At 40.5% G+C, this 15,958-nt stretch overlaps 1 protein-coding gene across 3 annotated transcripts in view; it reads left to right on the top strand.

The window, feature by feature from the left end:
• Nucleotides 1–14,781, top strand: part of igsf11 (immunoglobulin superfamily member 11) — a 35,250-nt gene extending 20,469 nt beyond the window's left edge. Inside the window, exons 5-12 of one of the 3 annotated variants that reach the window (XM_048981535.1) lie at nucleotides 790–950; nucleotides 2,711–2,918; nucleotides 4,025–4,180; nucleotides 5,175–5,297; nucleotides 5,715–5,862; nucleotides 8,299–8,417; nucleotides 9,290–9,311; nucleotides 12,434–14,781. In XM_048981535.1, the coding sequence (XP_048837492.1) occupies nucleotides 790–950; nucleotides 2,711–2,918; nucleotides 4,025–4,180; nucleotides 5,175–5,297; nucleotides 5,715–5,862; nucleotides 8,299–8,417; nucleotides 9,290–9,311; nucleotides 12,434–12,866 (1,370 nt within the window). In that variant the 3' untranslated portion in view covers nucleotides 12,867–14,781. Of the gene's footprint in view, nucleotides 1–789; nucleotides 951–2,710; nucleotides 2,919–4,024; nucleotides 4,181–5,174; nucleotides 5,298–5,714; nucleotides 5,863–8,298; nucleotides 8,418–9,252; nucleotides 9,312–12,433 lie in introns of all 3 variants that reach the window. The other 2 variants (XM_048981537.1, XM_048981536.1) reach the window with 2 other exon arrangements.
• The last annotated feature ends 1,177 nt before the right edge of the window (nucleotides 14,782–15,958 follow it).

The raw sequence follows: 15,958 nt of genomic DNA, 5'->3' as shown, positions 1-15,958 counted from the left end.
TTTTTGCCTGTGCTCACGGCGATGATGTTCATCAAATTACTTCTGGTTTGTCAGAGACCATCCGCCAAACCTAGACCACCTGAGTTTCTCCCAGAGGTCTGTTTGTTGTTGTTTTACGCGAAGCAAATCAAAACTTATACTTGTCTATTCAAATTGTAAAGTGTCCAGGTCTCACAACCATTTGCTAATGTTAGGTTAGAAAAGGGCAATTAAAAAAATCCAGTGTAATGCAGTGAAGCTGAGCATTAGGAAACTTTAGTAAAGCAACAAACTACAGTATGTGTAACAGGGCGCGCCATCACCCTAAACTGAAGGGTTAGGTAAGAAGTGTACTAGCTGTAATGCACAGTTTGGACCCTAACTTATGAAACCCTCCATCATATGGCTAAACTCTGCTCCCCTTTGTGCCGTAGTTAATTTAGTATTACATGCAATGGTTTTCATTTAGGTTCCTCTAAAATAGGTCACTGGTTATATCATATTATTTTTCATTCTTTTTAAATTGAAATGCACTTCAGTCTACAAAATGTTACGGGATATTGTAGTTACTGCCTGTTCTACCACTGAGAGAAACATGGAAGCTGCATTAGGAATATTTAAATTCATCTTTAGATAAAGGTCTATAAATTTAGGGAATAAAATGATTATTTTATCAAAGAATGTATATGTAGCATAACATGTTTTAGTGCCACAGAACAGTGCCATTGTGTTTTGCGAGAATTGCTTTTTGATATTAGGTCAGAATTCCGTAATATTCTAATTTCACGGTTGTGTTCTCCTGCGTCACAGGTGTGAAACCACTGGAGGTGACAGTAAGTCAGGCGGATGTCCGTGTGGCAAGGGGACAAACAGCCACTTTGTCCTGCACCTTCACAACTAGTGCAGCCCTAACCAACCTCAACATCATCTGGATGGTTATACCACTGTCCAATGCCAACCAGCCAGAGCAGGTAATCTATGGTCTCACTCAACCATGCCCTCCTTGCAAGACCTGCACAATATATTCAATGGATCCAGTATAAACTTTAAAGGACATAAAGTACAATATGGGCGCATACACACTCACACTTATATAGTATACAGTGAAGAGAATGTGTAGTCAAAGAAAATAAGGTTTAAATCATCTTCATCTTCATGTAAAATGATTTTATGTCTGTCAAAGTGTGTCAACTTTCAAGCATTTCAACATTTCAAAACCTGTACAAGACCACCAGCGAGCCACGTGTGGCTAATCAATATCTCATCAAATGAACTCTTTAGGTGAATTAAGTGAGATGGTGGTGAAATATAATGGTTGAGGTGCCCCCGATATACATATGCATAAGTATGTAGGCCTTTTCTGGGGGTGGTATGGTGGTGTGGTGTGCTGGTTAGGGTTGTTGCCTCACTTCTGGACACCAGGATTTGAGGTTCTGTATGTGTTGAGTGGAATACCAGTGCATTGCAAGCATCCTCAATCACTTTTAAATTAATCTCTATTTTTCACATGGTGCGGACACCAACACACACACATCCAAATTTAATTTTATGAGGAACAGAGACAAGCTTTTGACTGCCTTGACCCCTTTTTTGACGCATCCTGGTGGCATTATGAATTTGTGCTTCTGCATAGTTAAAGCAGAATTAAATTATACAAAATGTATCAGGATATATGCACTGGGAAGGGTACAGAATGCTGAGTAGCAGGGCAGCACAGTCCTATAGGCGACGTTGTCGACCGCTTAGGGTGCCAACTTTGGAGGGGGTGACGACTTGCCAGCCAACTTTGCCTTGGACTGGGGGCGCCGTGGGTGATGCTTGTACAGGTAGCCACATCGACTAGGTCCGGTACTGCTTAGTGCTAATAGTTATAATGGAGTATTCAATAAATTTTGTACATTTTATAATTTGATATTAGCTTAAATGTTAAGTAAATAATAGGACAGTAGGGTATGCAACATTGTCACCTCACACCTGTTGTGGGCTGCTTATTCCAGCATGCCGGTCCATTGCAGGGCGCACACATCTACACAGACACCGATTCGCGTAATTGCGTGGTTTTTCGATAACGGGTGGAAATCAGAGTATCAGGAGAAGATGTACACAGTAGTGGGAGAATGCACACAGAACAGCAGCATTTTAATCACGATCTTATGATCTGGCTTTTATATATGCTATTTTTGGCTTCGAGTGCATACAATACTTATTTTATCATTCCACAAAATACACAAAAACAAAACTCGTAGTCCTCGATTTATGACTTCATCAATCCAATCCAAATTTTTATTTATTCCAATCCAATTACTTGATATCTGATAATTGCGGTTCAATAGTGACCCAAACCCCGAAAATGAAAACTTTCAAAGCCTTGAATTAGGTTAACACACCTAGCGGTTGCGTGTGAACCTTTGTTTGCCTGTTATGGTAAGTGGTAGCAATTTTTCTCATAAAACATACTGGGAGCACTGTTTTCATTTTATGAACATTCTTCCTTGTTTTCAGTTTAAGTTACAAATGGGGTTGACTAATCAGGGGATAGTTATAAATGGTTTATCACATATAATTAATGAATTAATGAAAATTGATAGCTCATCAATCATCAATCCATCTTTCACATGCCTGTCTAGTACGGAGTCTAAGGCAGCTGGGTCTTATCCCTGACAGCATAAAGCACCTTAGATGGGATAGTGGATACAATTATGGATTATAAATAATCTTTCTGTTTTTGCAGGTTATCATCTACCAGGGTGGACAGGTATTCAGTTTAGCCAACCAGCTAAGTGGTCGTGTGGGTTTTGTCGCCAGTATGCCTAGCACAAGTGCCTCTATCTTCATCAACAACACACAGCTCTCTGACACAGGGACGTACCAGTGCCTGGTGAACAACCTCCCTGACAGAGGAGGTCGCAACATCGGGGTGATTGGGCTCACTGTCCTGGGTATGTGTCACTGATATTGTGATATTCTGGAGTTTTTCTATTGTGAAGTTTTTATAGTAATGTCTTGTCATAATATCATCTATTTTCCTATCATCTATAATCCTTTCTTCCAGCCATGTCCAAACCCTAAGTGCTTTGTTATGACAAACAGCAATTTACTAGTAGTTAACTGAGAATCGTTATTCATTTGTAACTTGTATTCATGTACTGTGCTCACGAGAAAGACTTGGGATGCTTCCTTAATTCTGTAATAATGTTGCGCATGTATTGGTTTCATAACAAAAGTCCATTGACAAGTGATGTTTAACATATCTGCACATATCTTCCACACAGACATTTTCTTTTTATTAAGTGTCTTCAGTTTTTTGACTAACTCATTCAGTTCTGTCTTGTCATTTCACTCTTAATTGTAATTGTAGTCACTGGCTCCCAAAGGGATACTAAACACAAATGTTTGGTGTTTTATGTTATTGCAAAGGTGTTACTAATTAAAAAGCATCCAATGAAGCTGCTTGCCAATGAACATCATAACAGCCCTTATAGATCTATAATTTGGGTTTCAGTTTATTACTACTGAAAATGAATATAAAATCAGTCATGACAGTTCATGTATTTCATAGGGAAATTTCAATTTGTTCTTTAATAGTAAATGAGTTAAGTCATTTTGCCCCCTCAAGTGAAGTCTTAACATTATTCACTAATTAGTTCACTGTTAACTAACATAGTGCCTGAATGTAACTGTCATGATTTATTAACAAGTATGGAGTCTGTACACAACTAACACTTAGTTACTGATTAATTAATGCATTAAGCATGCATGTACTACTACATTATTCTTTTCTCATCAAAGTGTGACCAATTTTTGTTATAAAACCAATAAATGTGCATTTTTTTATTGAATGAAGAAAATTAAACATGACTTTCTGTGAGCACTGAACAAAGAATCAGTTTAATGACAGGCGCTAAAAGTAATGCAGTGGGCATGTCACAAAGAAATTAAAAACAGGCTGGTGTTTCCATCAATTCTGATTTGTGATAGCACAGAACAGGGTAATGTATGCAGGAATCAACCGCACAAAGCTAACCACCTTTCTCACCGTGCCCAGTGCCGCCCTCCATTCCCCATTGCCGCGTCCAGGGCAGCCTAGATGTGGGAAGTGACATTGTGCTAATGTGTGGGTCAGAAGAAGGGATCCCCACGCCGACGTATGCGTGGGAGAAGCTGGAGTCTGTGCCCAAGCTGCCCAGCTCTGCTATGCAAGGTACGTCATCCTTTTATTGTATGTTTGGTGGTAGCTTCAAGCTTCTTTCAAATTTTCACGTGTGCAGAAATTCTCCTTGATCCCATATCTGGAGCTTAGTTATCATAATAAAGAATTTAAAGATGAGCAAGAGGCCTTGAACAATAGCTTATACCTTCTTCCGATAAAGCAGCACATTTCTGACAGTTGTCCTGTATTCCTTCTCGTTTGAAACAATATGACTTTAGATATTGTAAAAATAGACTTTTTTTGTCTAAATGGAAAAAAAATAGGAACTCCAAGGATAATTGGTTCACACAATTATATTTTTCATACTCAGAATGGATTTTTTTTATAAATGCTTAATGAAAGATAGAATATTGAGAATAACACTGAAAGAAGTACTGGTAACACTTACATATACATATAAACTTTGGTGGCTGTCATCTATAATGCACCATAGATACCGTGTTAATGTCTTATAATGATCAGTATAAGAAACTATTATAACATATTCCATTGACAGTCATAAGGCATTATAGTGTTGATTATAATACTTCATACGCTCCAATGAAGCTCTACTTTGTAAGGCAATATAAATAGGTATCATAAGGCCTTATAATGATCACTATAAGAACTAAGGATGCTTTGTACTGCATTATGAAGGTATCTATAGTGCATTATAGAGGAGAGCTTCATAAAGCATTCATAGTGCATAATAAACATGGCTATAATGTGTTATGCCTTTTAATAAGTATTTACAGCCAAATATTAATGTTTTATGAATGCATTATGATGGGTTATGAATATGTTCATAGATTGTTATGGACATGGCATTCATATTACTAATAATAATACAACCTTTGTAACTCTTAGGATATCGATATGCATTTGGTTGTATGTTTCAGTAGAATGACCCTTAATACATTGAACTTCCACAAATTAAAAAGGTGGTTAATATTGTAACGTAGTATTTCTGGTTACACTTTAAATCCAAACAGCTTCTTTTGTTTAGACCAGATACATGGAACAGTTTCCATGCGGAACATCAGCACGAGCAACTCGGGTCTGTACCAGTGCACTGCCTCCAACGCCATTGGGAAGAGCACTTGTCTGCTGAATTTGCAGGTGGTGGCCTGTAAGTGAAGGACGACATGCGTTCCAGGGTCCTTCAGCTACCGAATTACCATATGTCCTCCTGTATAGACGATAAGCTACATTAAGAACTTGCATTCAATTATTAAATTAAATACACAGAAATAAGTAGAATTATTAAGAGGTTGAAAGAGAGCCTACCAAAGGTTCCCATGTAGAAAAACCAACTCTTACCTTGGCTTCTCTTTATCAACATAAAGATCTGTCATTACCAATGCTAGATTTTTATTATTATCATTATGCAAAGCTATCTGCAGTATCTTAAATATTACGTTCTTAACTATTTTAGGTCAGTTTATTTGAGGAATCTTGCGTGTATTCTAATGAATCCATTTGAGCAGATAGCTCTTCGTATTTGCCTGCTGTTTTACTAGGTCATTCTACTTGTGCTTCTCTGCAGCTCTGTCGGCGAATGTCGGCCTTATTGCTGGTACTATTGCAACGAGTTTGCTAGCCGTCCTGATATGCTGCTTCTTGGTGGTGGTCACTCTCGTCTGTATGAAGAAAAAGAGTAAATATGAAGAAGAAGAGATCGCCAATGAAATCAGGTCGGGCTTGACTGCAGCACCTTTACTGCAGCCACAGTGTCAATCCACATCAACAGAGCACTAAATCCCACACCTGGAGATCTGAGGTCACTATGCTGCACTCATTAAATACATCCATTCTGTAAGTTACAGCAATTATCATTGGTTAATTAGTCAGACATTGCATACATACTCAAATGTATAAATGTTAATGATTTTTACTGACAATAGAATTGGCAAGCATATGTATTATAAACAGCATTTAAGAAGTTCAGGCAAAACCAGGTGGCCGAGTATGACCTGTAGTCAAAGGAATTCACCATTATATTGTATTTTTTTGATGCATGGTCTTGTTTGCTGTCATGAGCAAAGAACATCTTACACAGCCCCTGTTTTAATGTGCATATATTCATGTAAAAGCCAGTATTTTATTCAGAAGGAAAAATGTGAATTTTATTCCTTAATAGCACTAAAGATGCATACTGTAGTTAAACAATTTGTAAGTTGCAGTTGTAAATCTAATCACATTCGAATCGATTTCAGCTAAATTGATGGTGAAAAGTTGGGAATGGACCATGATTTAACAAAAATAAGTTTTTGAAAAGTGCATTACTGTAAGAAATACGGGTGATGTAATGGGCACTAAAATCAGATTAAAGTAGGGAACAGTACTTTACAAACAAACCACACAGGGTCAGAAGAAAGGAAAGTAATATGTATATATAGGGTACATTTTATGCACAAATGTGAGTGTAGTAATGTCACTATACTCATTGTCATTAGTGTTGACTGGGGACACAGCAGTCAAGATGCAAAGAGAAGCTGGAGGCAGAGGTATAGCTGTTAAAGTGGTGTTAAGTAGTTTTACCAATAATCTCTTCTATGCCAGCACTTCTAAATGAGTCTTTTGTGTTTGAAACTGGTTGTGGAGCTGGTCTTCTTGATTAATTTGTTCAGGCATTTGGAATTCTCTGAAGTGTTGCTGCTCCCCCAGCAAACCACAGTGGAGAAGCGAACATTAGCAGCAATAGACCTGAAGAAGATCTCTAGCAGAATATTGCTTACATTGAAGCAAATGCCTGCTGGCATTTCTTGCATAATGCAGCTGTATTTTCTGTCCAGTCCATTTACATGTACATTTATGGCATTTGGCAGACACCCTTAGCCAGAGCGACTTGCATAAGTAACTATAACTATTCTGCTGTTTAGATGATGTTCCAGGTGAAGGTATAACTTCATCATTTCCTTATTCCCTTCCTGGATGGTGACAGATCTCAGGGGCTCCCTGGTACACAAAACATCTACCATCAGCTCCTTTGCCATGCTGATCTTCAGTTTCAGGCAGTTCTCTTGCAACAAGACTGTCCTCCACCAGCTTTCTAAACTCCAACTCGTGTTTGGTGACAATGCAGCTTAAAATAGTGGAGTTGTCATGGAACTTCTGCAGATGGCATGAGCTTGTGTTGTACTTTAAGTCCATTGTGTTCAGTCAGGAAGGTTCCCTGGGGTGCCCCAGTGTTGCTCACCACTTATTTTGATAAGCAGTCTTGGGGCCTCACAAATCTCTGCCTGTCAGTAAGGTAGTCTGTGATCCAGGAAATGATGGGGAATTTGTCTGCATCACTTTGCCAAGTTGGAGAGGCAGAATTATGTTGAACAGACTAGCATCATACGCACCTATATCTGCCTAGTAGGCAAACTTCATTTCGTCCACGTGGTCTGTGATTAGAGGTTGGAACTGATTCGTTGTCACTGCGTCAGAGTCTTCAGGAATTGTGTGGTGCGAGGAATGAGTCGGTAGCTCATAGAAGAAAAATAATGCCACCAAATTGGCACATGTGTTGAACACCATGAGGCTGATACCATCATGCTCTACAGCCTTTCCTGTACAGAATCTCTCCAACTCTGTCGTGGTCAACAGAGACAGACAGATTGGGAGGGGTAGTGGCAGAGCCTCAAGGGGAGTGCCTTTGAGGGACGTTAACAGGAAGAGTTAGTGAAAGGGTCAGTGGTCAGTGCTGCTCTTGGGGGAGAGTCATGCCTGTGAATGAGTTTAAAATGTTTTGAAGTAGGACCATGTTTGAGTTTTCCTGCACCACCATATTACCAGCCTCCTGGTAGCCATTAATGATTCTCTTACAACTTTAAACCCCCTTCAGGTTGTGCTGCTAAGGTTTGTACTCCAGATTTTCCCTCTAGAGGTTGTCTCTTCCTTTTCTTGTGCCCTGAAGGCTCTTTTCTTCATCTTCAGCAAGTCCTTTCAGTCCTTTTTAGTCTACAATTTCTTATGGGGAAAACATTGCACTGTCTTTTTTGGGAACTAAACTCCAAAACAGAAGTGGATGTAGTCTGTGATACGGTGGCTACCAAAGTCCACCCTGTGTTACTACAAAAATGCATCCCCAAGTCAATCTTATAGCGTTTCCTTAATCTCCTTTTCTTCCACTTTTTTACAAGGCTGCTGGAAGATGAGTGTGTATGTGGGGGTGGCATACAACAGGTTCAGGGTCCTGTTCTCTCTAGTTGCACTGTCCACAAACTGGAAAAAGTTGGTGAGAGTGGAGGAGTGGTCTGTGGTGAGTGTTCTGATTATATTGTATATTACTGCCATTGTAGATGCATTGTCAGCTGTGGGTAGGGAATACACAGCCAAAACAATGCAGCGTGAAAATTCCCTTTGTTGGTAATATGGCCACAGTACCACAGCAAGGTTAATGGTGCCTAAATGGTACAGTGGGTTTAACACAGAGCATTCTCACAAAGTAAAACAGGACTAAGACTCTGCAGCAGCAGAAGCCCTTTTAAGAACACATAGGTGCACCCAAAAAAATAGAACGTCACAGTTTTCTAGTCTGGAACTTAAGAAAACATGGCTTATTTTTTCTGCATAATTGATGGACAGAGTTTGATCAAGCTTGGCTGTATTCCTCAGATGGAAGAAAGCTGAATTTTAAATGTGAGCATCAAAAGAGTATGATACCAAGACTTTTAATCACTGTGCTTTATTTGTTAATGCAAAAATCAGTTGTGCAGCAAGCATACCTTGATCAGAACTAGGACTAAGGAATAGTACTTGTGTTTTATCTGGGTTTAGTAAGAGGAGATTACTGGCAGTGATGGCTCACTTGGTTTGACTGTAGCTGTGCATCATCAGCATACTGGTGAAATCCATCACCATATTTTCTAATATTGTCACCAAGGGGCAGTAAATACAAAGCAGACAGTACAGTACATGGCTGATGATGAGTAAAACCAGTGGTCTATGTGCCCATGTAGAAGACAGCAATAGGGAGAAAGAACATCAGTCGTGTCAGCTAGCAGAATGGGACAGAAAGGAAGGTGGTAGTATTAATTAGCTATATTTTGGAATACACACTATTGTGGCCAGTCTTAACCATATTGCTGTTCTAGGGTCACTCTTCTGAGAACCATGCTTCTGACTTTGCAGGACGCTGTGGGGTATTATACAGGTAGGAGATTATATTCCATCACGGCCATCCTCTGGACCCAGTGAACAGGTTTTATTAACACTACGATTAGGTCTGTTTGCTGATTATTGATTCAACCCCTTGCAGTCCATTCCTTTGGAATGATAGAATTACATGTGGTTCATGTATTGGTGCACCTGCAACAAGTGGGATTTGCCACAAGAGTACAGAAGTACAGAAAATTTCTCAAGTTTGTTCCTTACGTCAGTGTTTCACAGCCCGGTTCTCGGGGACCCCTATACAGTCCACACTATTGCTCCCTTCCAGCTCCTTGCCAAACAGTCCACATTTTTGCTACCTACCAGGAGCTGGGAGGACCCAATGGCCATCTGGGGGACTTAGAGGACCGGGTTGGGAAACAACTTGTTCAGTGTGATGAGAAAATGGCACTTTACAGTGGTCTCCTTTTGTCTTCTGCAGATGTGGCTTCTCTGGTTGTGCGCCTGGCCACTAATCCAGCATTTATCACTTGCATTTTGCTTTTACATTCAAGGCCTCTAATTCTCAACAAAAACCTTCTGGGTCAGTGCCTTTCAGGGGCATTGGGGGACTGGCAACAAAAAGGAGCCTGAGAATTTTTATTTTTTGGGGGGGGGGGGGGGGGCTGATATACTTTGCAGTTGACCGGTGTTCAACTGGTTGGACACCAATGAAATAGCACATTATCCAATAATCATCTTCTGTGATCGACCTGGCAACTCACCAAGATCTACAGACCAGATGGGCATCTCTGGTGTACAGGTTCTGTAATATCCGGCCCTCTCAAAATCGACCCACTGGGAAAATTCCCGGACTTCCCAATGGCCAGCCGCAGTCTAGTACATTTTTTTTCAAAACTTCTCAATCTAGGGTATGTTTGCTAATAATTGGCTTACATTTTAATAAGCTTTACATCCATCCATTCATCTTTCAATCACTTATTCAGTACTGGATCATGGTGGTAGGGGAAAGGTGAAATCGAACCTTGGTGCCCCATCCTCACTGCTTGGTAATTCATGGGGGGTTGTGGCTTCTTCATGCAGGGCTCTCGCATGCTGAGCTAGGCAGGTGGCCAGTGGTCAGGTTCGGCAGCTGTCAATCTGCATCTGCCTAAAGAGAAAGCGTTCAGGCGGTCAATTGGCATCTAGTGTCATGGTGGCCTTCAAAGCCCCAGGGAGACCAAAGTCAATTATCTTCATCTGGTAGAAATAATTGACTGCCTGCTGCATGTTACCGGGGCCTCGTGATTGGTCACCCTGCCGGGTGATATTCCCTGTGTACCCTGCACTACCGAAGCAGCGATTGATCTTCCAAGGCTCCATCGTGACAGTTTCCCTCTGGTGTTCAAGCTGGATCAGTGCATAGAAGCGCACGAAGGGTGGCAAAATGTGTATCATGGTGCTGTTCATGGTGTGAAAGTTGTTAGTGAAGTAAGTCAGAAGTATGGCAAATGGGGTAGATGGTCCTCAAATTTGCCAGCCTTCCTGATCAGTATGGTCGGCCTCCTCATTGGTCAGCAGCGTGGGCCGATATAATTGCCGGTCATTCTGGTTCCTCTCTGTCTCCGCCTCTGCCACAATTCTCTGGCTTTTAGCTGCAAGGAGGCACTGCAGAGAACAGCAAACCCTGGCTGGGCATGGCACAGCAGACGGGAATGGGGCAGATCGGGAATCACCCCCCACAGTGACGGACCGCCTGTACTAAGCACACATCCTCATCTATGCAGGCAATGGACGAAGTGTGTTTCCCAGAAACTGGCCTCTTAGGCAGGACTGAGGGACTTATGTTCACTGTTCCTCTGGTGTTTTAAACAGGCTTCGGCATTGCACAGTCTGCATGAGGTGTGGTGATTTTGGGGGATGGCTGTTGCACTCAGCAAGCGATGTCTTTCTCCTTGCATGCATGCCTATATCCACGTGCAAAGACTCGTGGTAATGGATGGGAGTCACAGTGTTTATTCATTCAGCACATGCTCTAACTACCAGCCGCCGGCCCGTGATTCACATGAAGTTTCCCTGCGTTTTAATAGTAAGGGGGGTGATGGCGCCGATTCTTGATTTTCAGCAGTCAAAGGGGGTCTGCACCTGGGCTAGAAAATATGCACACAGCTTTCCTCAGCCCCATATCAGCTCTTTAAAGCCCCAGGGAGAGCCGGATTACGGCTGATGCTGGGGGGTTTTGGAGCACTTTAGCCACCCTAATGGGCGGTATTGTCTCTGTACCCTCCTCTGTCGGCGAACTGATTCATCTTCTAAAGCTCTGCCATGAAAAAGCACTTAAAAATATACTGACTGTTTTTATCATTTGTGATCCAGTCGCCGCTATCTGTGCCTTCTATTTGCTCATAGGGGTGAAGCCAGGCATTTCCTGCCTGGGTACATCTGTAAAGGAGAAGCAGCCACTTAAGCAGAACTGAATGCTTGACTACCGCAGTCATCAAATTGATTGTAATGTGCGCAGAGAGAAATTCCTAAAAATATCAGTGTATTTCTCTGATGTGGAAATTGGCAAATTTAAATGGATTGTTTTGCAATGTCGATACTCAGTGTTGGAACATAAATATATCCACGATAACTCTTTAAAAATCTAGATTAAGATTATTGAGCAGTATATTAAGTGGATAAAATTAATATACTAAATGACACTAAAGTGTAAGGTAATATAGTAACATCCATCCATCCATCCATCCATCCATTTTGCAATGCAGCGTCATGGCAAGCTCTCCATGGACGTCTGTGTCATTAAGCAAGGAACCGCTGGGACAATACAGCTAGCGCTAACCAACAGATGTTGTGTGGCTCTGTGGGTTAGGACACTGCCTGTGATTGGAATGTTACTGTCTCAGGCAGAGTCACCGTGGGGCCCTTGAGCGAGGCCCCTAACACCATCTGCTTCAGGGCCTGGCTGACCCTGATCATTGCTCGCCTATTGCTTGGGACAAAAGTATCCACCACATACCTTTAGGAAACTGACTAACTAAGTGACCCAACACATTAGATTAAAAATGTAAGTGTAATTGCTGGTAGTTTTTAAGTTACTGTGTGTCTACGGGCGACGCAACATGCTGCACCAGTGCATGCCCCCTGACCTGACCTGACCTGACCTGAGTCTTTCATTTCATTTAGGGAAGATGACCTCCCACCCAAGCGGTCCTCATCAGTAAAGGCATTCCAAGCTGATGCCTCATCATCAGAGAACGACACCCTAACGTCAACCAACACCTACAACAGCCGCTACTGGCACAATCCCAGGCCTAAATACAGCACAAACTCATACACGCGATACACCGGCGATTCGAACCAGAACTTCTCATCCAGCCCCCCCACCTGCACTAACGGCAGCCATACTCTTCCTCCACCCAAGACTCTGGTAGTTACCTCTAACTTGGCACCCTCCCCTTCCGCTACAATGCACAGAAATGGCTCCGTCAACCCGAAGCAGGGCCTGGCCCATGGCAAGCCTACTCACTCGCTCGCTGTAGGCCAGGCCACACTGGAGCGCATGGGCGCCGTCCCCGTCATGCTTCCGGCACAAAGCAGGGCTGGCTCTTTGGTCTGAAACAGCCCCTCTGCTCTCTGTTTAGAACTGAATTTTAGAACTTAGAAGCTTGTCTCATGCCGACGATTTTTTTAAAGCAAAACTTTCTGATTTTGAATGTTTTGTTTACATTTTTTTTCAATGGTATAAATGTTTGCTGCCACAAGATGGACAATATAGCTGTCAGTTTAAGTAAACAGAGCATTGAAAGCCTAGTTAGAGAGTAACTTTAAAGGTTCAGAACTTCATATTATAACTTTAGATACAATGTATTTAGATTACGTTATAGTAAACTCAGAATGTCTATGTACTGTGCATCTATCCATCCAACTCCACCCCCCACTGTGCCTGTGTCGCGAGGAGGGGGGAGCGAGGGGGGGTTTGAGCTTAACCCAGGTAGCCAGTAGTGGGATGCCAGCTTTTGCTGTGCAGTTCCAATTATAATAATTATCATGGAAAAGCACATTTTTCAATTCCCTCCAGAGGTCTTAAATACACATTTTAAATTCCTAAGATGAAAATTCCCTTAGGAAATGAAAGGCGTGATCCTGTGATGTGTTTATTTGCTGTAAATAATGCATATTTTATTATAAAATATTTTTAAATGCAAAATGGTAGATGGTGGTGCATTTAGGTGCTGAAGGCTAGCATATAATGCTGAGGTAACACCTCTGTAGATACCTGCAAACATTTTAATCGCTGTAGCTGCAGTACTCAGGTTCTCAGGAGAGACAAATTCCTGCCATTACACACGTTAGAATTATTTGGTTTCACGCTACAGGAAATGTCAGTAATGTCATTCTTTTGATCATAAAATGGTTCTTATACTTCATTCACTTACAAATGTTCCAACTGTCAAGCTTTACAACATATAGTAGTTATATAAAGTATTATTTAGACAAATCTAATATATTTTATACATTGTTATTTTTTTTAGATTTAAAGCCACATTAAAACAATACTTGGATAAAACAATACATTTTAGTAAATTATTCCATGTGAAAACCCTGAACCAAAGCCCTTCACTGTCTTTTTTATCGATACTTTATTGATCCCCGTAGGGAAATTGTCTTTACGCCTCCCACAACTTGCTCTTTTTTCATAGAGTAAGCTGTCTGCGAAGGGCTGTCTTGCAACATGCCTTGTTTTCTTATTGTCAATGGCTTTTGCATAAGCACAAAAAGTAAAGGTCATCCTCATGTTCACCCTAAACTATAGATGTTAATGTCACATCATTTAAACTGTGATTATTTTACCGATAAAATCTCTTTTTATAGCATGATAATAGAAATGCATAATAAGGCCACTTTTCATTTAAAAACAGCACAATTTGTGTTAATGATCAGTTTTATTAATGATTAAATAAATAAATGTTAAAGAAATCAATACATTCACACTGGGTTTTTTCTGCAGTTCTTTGAGATGCATTTTAGATGTACTAAACATTCTAAATTTAATTATTAACACGTTAAAGTGGTTATTCCTGTAATATTTCTTTTTACTTGTTATTGTGACATGTAATATAAATATATACATATGAATGGATTGTATACCTTATACATTATGATTGTGCCTTAAGCCTCTACAGTAACCATAATGTCAATTTGGCAATAGAAATCATTTTGGCATTGTATTAAAAATTGTATTGCTTCTTTCCTGTCTTTATTAAACCCTTTGCTTTGTGTTTTCCCTTCATCAGTTTATAAAACGGATCATTTACAGACATGCAGTGAGGTTCTGTCAGATGCCCATTTAAGATTTAGCAATATTTACTGTTAAAGAAGTCAGGGAATGCAATTCAATGAACGTGTGTGAAGTGACCTATTGGTTTTCTTGAGAAGATTTGTCCTAAAACCTGTATGCCAACTGAATCTACAGAATATGTTTGAAAATGTTGTGCCAGTAAAGATCTACTTTTTGAAATATTTAGATTTTATTCATCTGTTTTGAATTGTTTCTTTTGTTTGTGAAATTAGGTGAATTATTTAGGGATCTTTGCAGATGAAAATGTATATGAGTGTGTCAGGTACAGTTTGCAAATATAAGCATGCATTTCTACAATTAAATTAAAATTTTGCATTCATTGTATATTAATGTAACACACACATACAAGGGATGGCCAAATAAAGGAAACGCCATATGGAAATTACAATTACAAACTGCTACAAAGCTGGGCTACACAAGATTGAATGGCACTTAGTATTTGACTAAAAAAGACTTCAGAAGTTGTACGTTGCTGTGTGAATTTTCAAAGCCTGAATAATTACTACCTGAATAGAAGCGCCTGAATATGTAATGTGTCAAGAGGAACATTCTTAAAAATCACAGCATAGGCCAAAAACAGATGAGCTTCATCTGCAATGGTGGTCAATGGCCACAAATCAAAGTTCACCAATAAGGAAAGACAGCCACTCAGCAGGATAGCTGGACCTCTGAGCAATGAAAACAGTAAGTCATGGTTCACCCCATTGCCTACATCTCACTGTGGTCCATTTAGAGGAAGACAAAGGATGTCTTCAGCTCACAGTGTCTGTTGGTATGGGCAGCAATCTCACGGGAGTCACTAAACAGCGGACACCAGAATAACTGGCAACCCCTATGAAGATGAGTTAAACATTAATTTTGAAGTTGGACCACAAATGCAATGAGTGACATTTTGGGCTTAAGCGATGGTGTATTTCATGTGTTTATTTTAGCACACTTTAGCTTTTTCAAAGACCATTATTTAGTAATGTAATTTTTAATGTAAAATGCAGGTTTCACAAATATTCCCAACCTCATGCTTAATGTTGAGTGAAGCCTCATTATGACGGCACGGAGATTCTTTCTGTATCTTTGTAACCAGGCTAGAGAGCACTTACAGAGAGGCTGTGGTCCCCTCTTCCATACAGTATAATTCCAGCATCTCTATATCTTTGGGTCTATATCGGTGGACTGCCCGCTTTATCTCACACTGCAGGCACTCAATGGGGTTAAATTCCGGAGACTGAGATGACCATTGTAAAAGCTTTTGTGTTCTCTCATCCATCCCTGTGTTGATGTAGATGAGTATTTGAGGTCATTATCTTGTTTAAAAGTCGATCCATTGCCAACCTTGTGGCAGAGGCAGTAAA

This window comes from Brienomyrus brachyistius, chromosome 17 (assembly GCF_023856365.1).
Source record: "Brienomyrus brachyistius isolate T26 chromosome 17, BBRACH_0.4, whole genome shotgun sequence".
NCBI lineage: Eukaryota > Metazoa > Chordata > Actinopteri > Osteoglossiformes > Mormyridae > Brienomyrus > Brienomyrus brachyistius.
The sequence above is the reverse complement of the archived record's forward strand: the minus strand, read 5'-3'. Positions and strand labels throughout refer to the sequence as shown.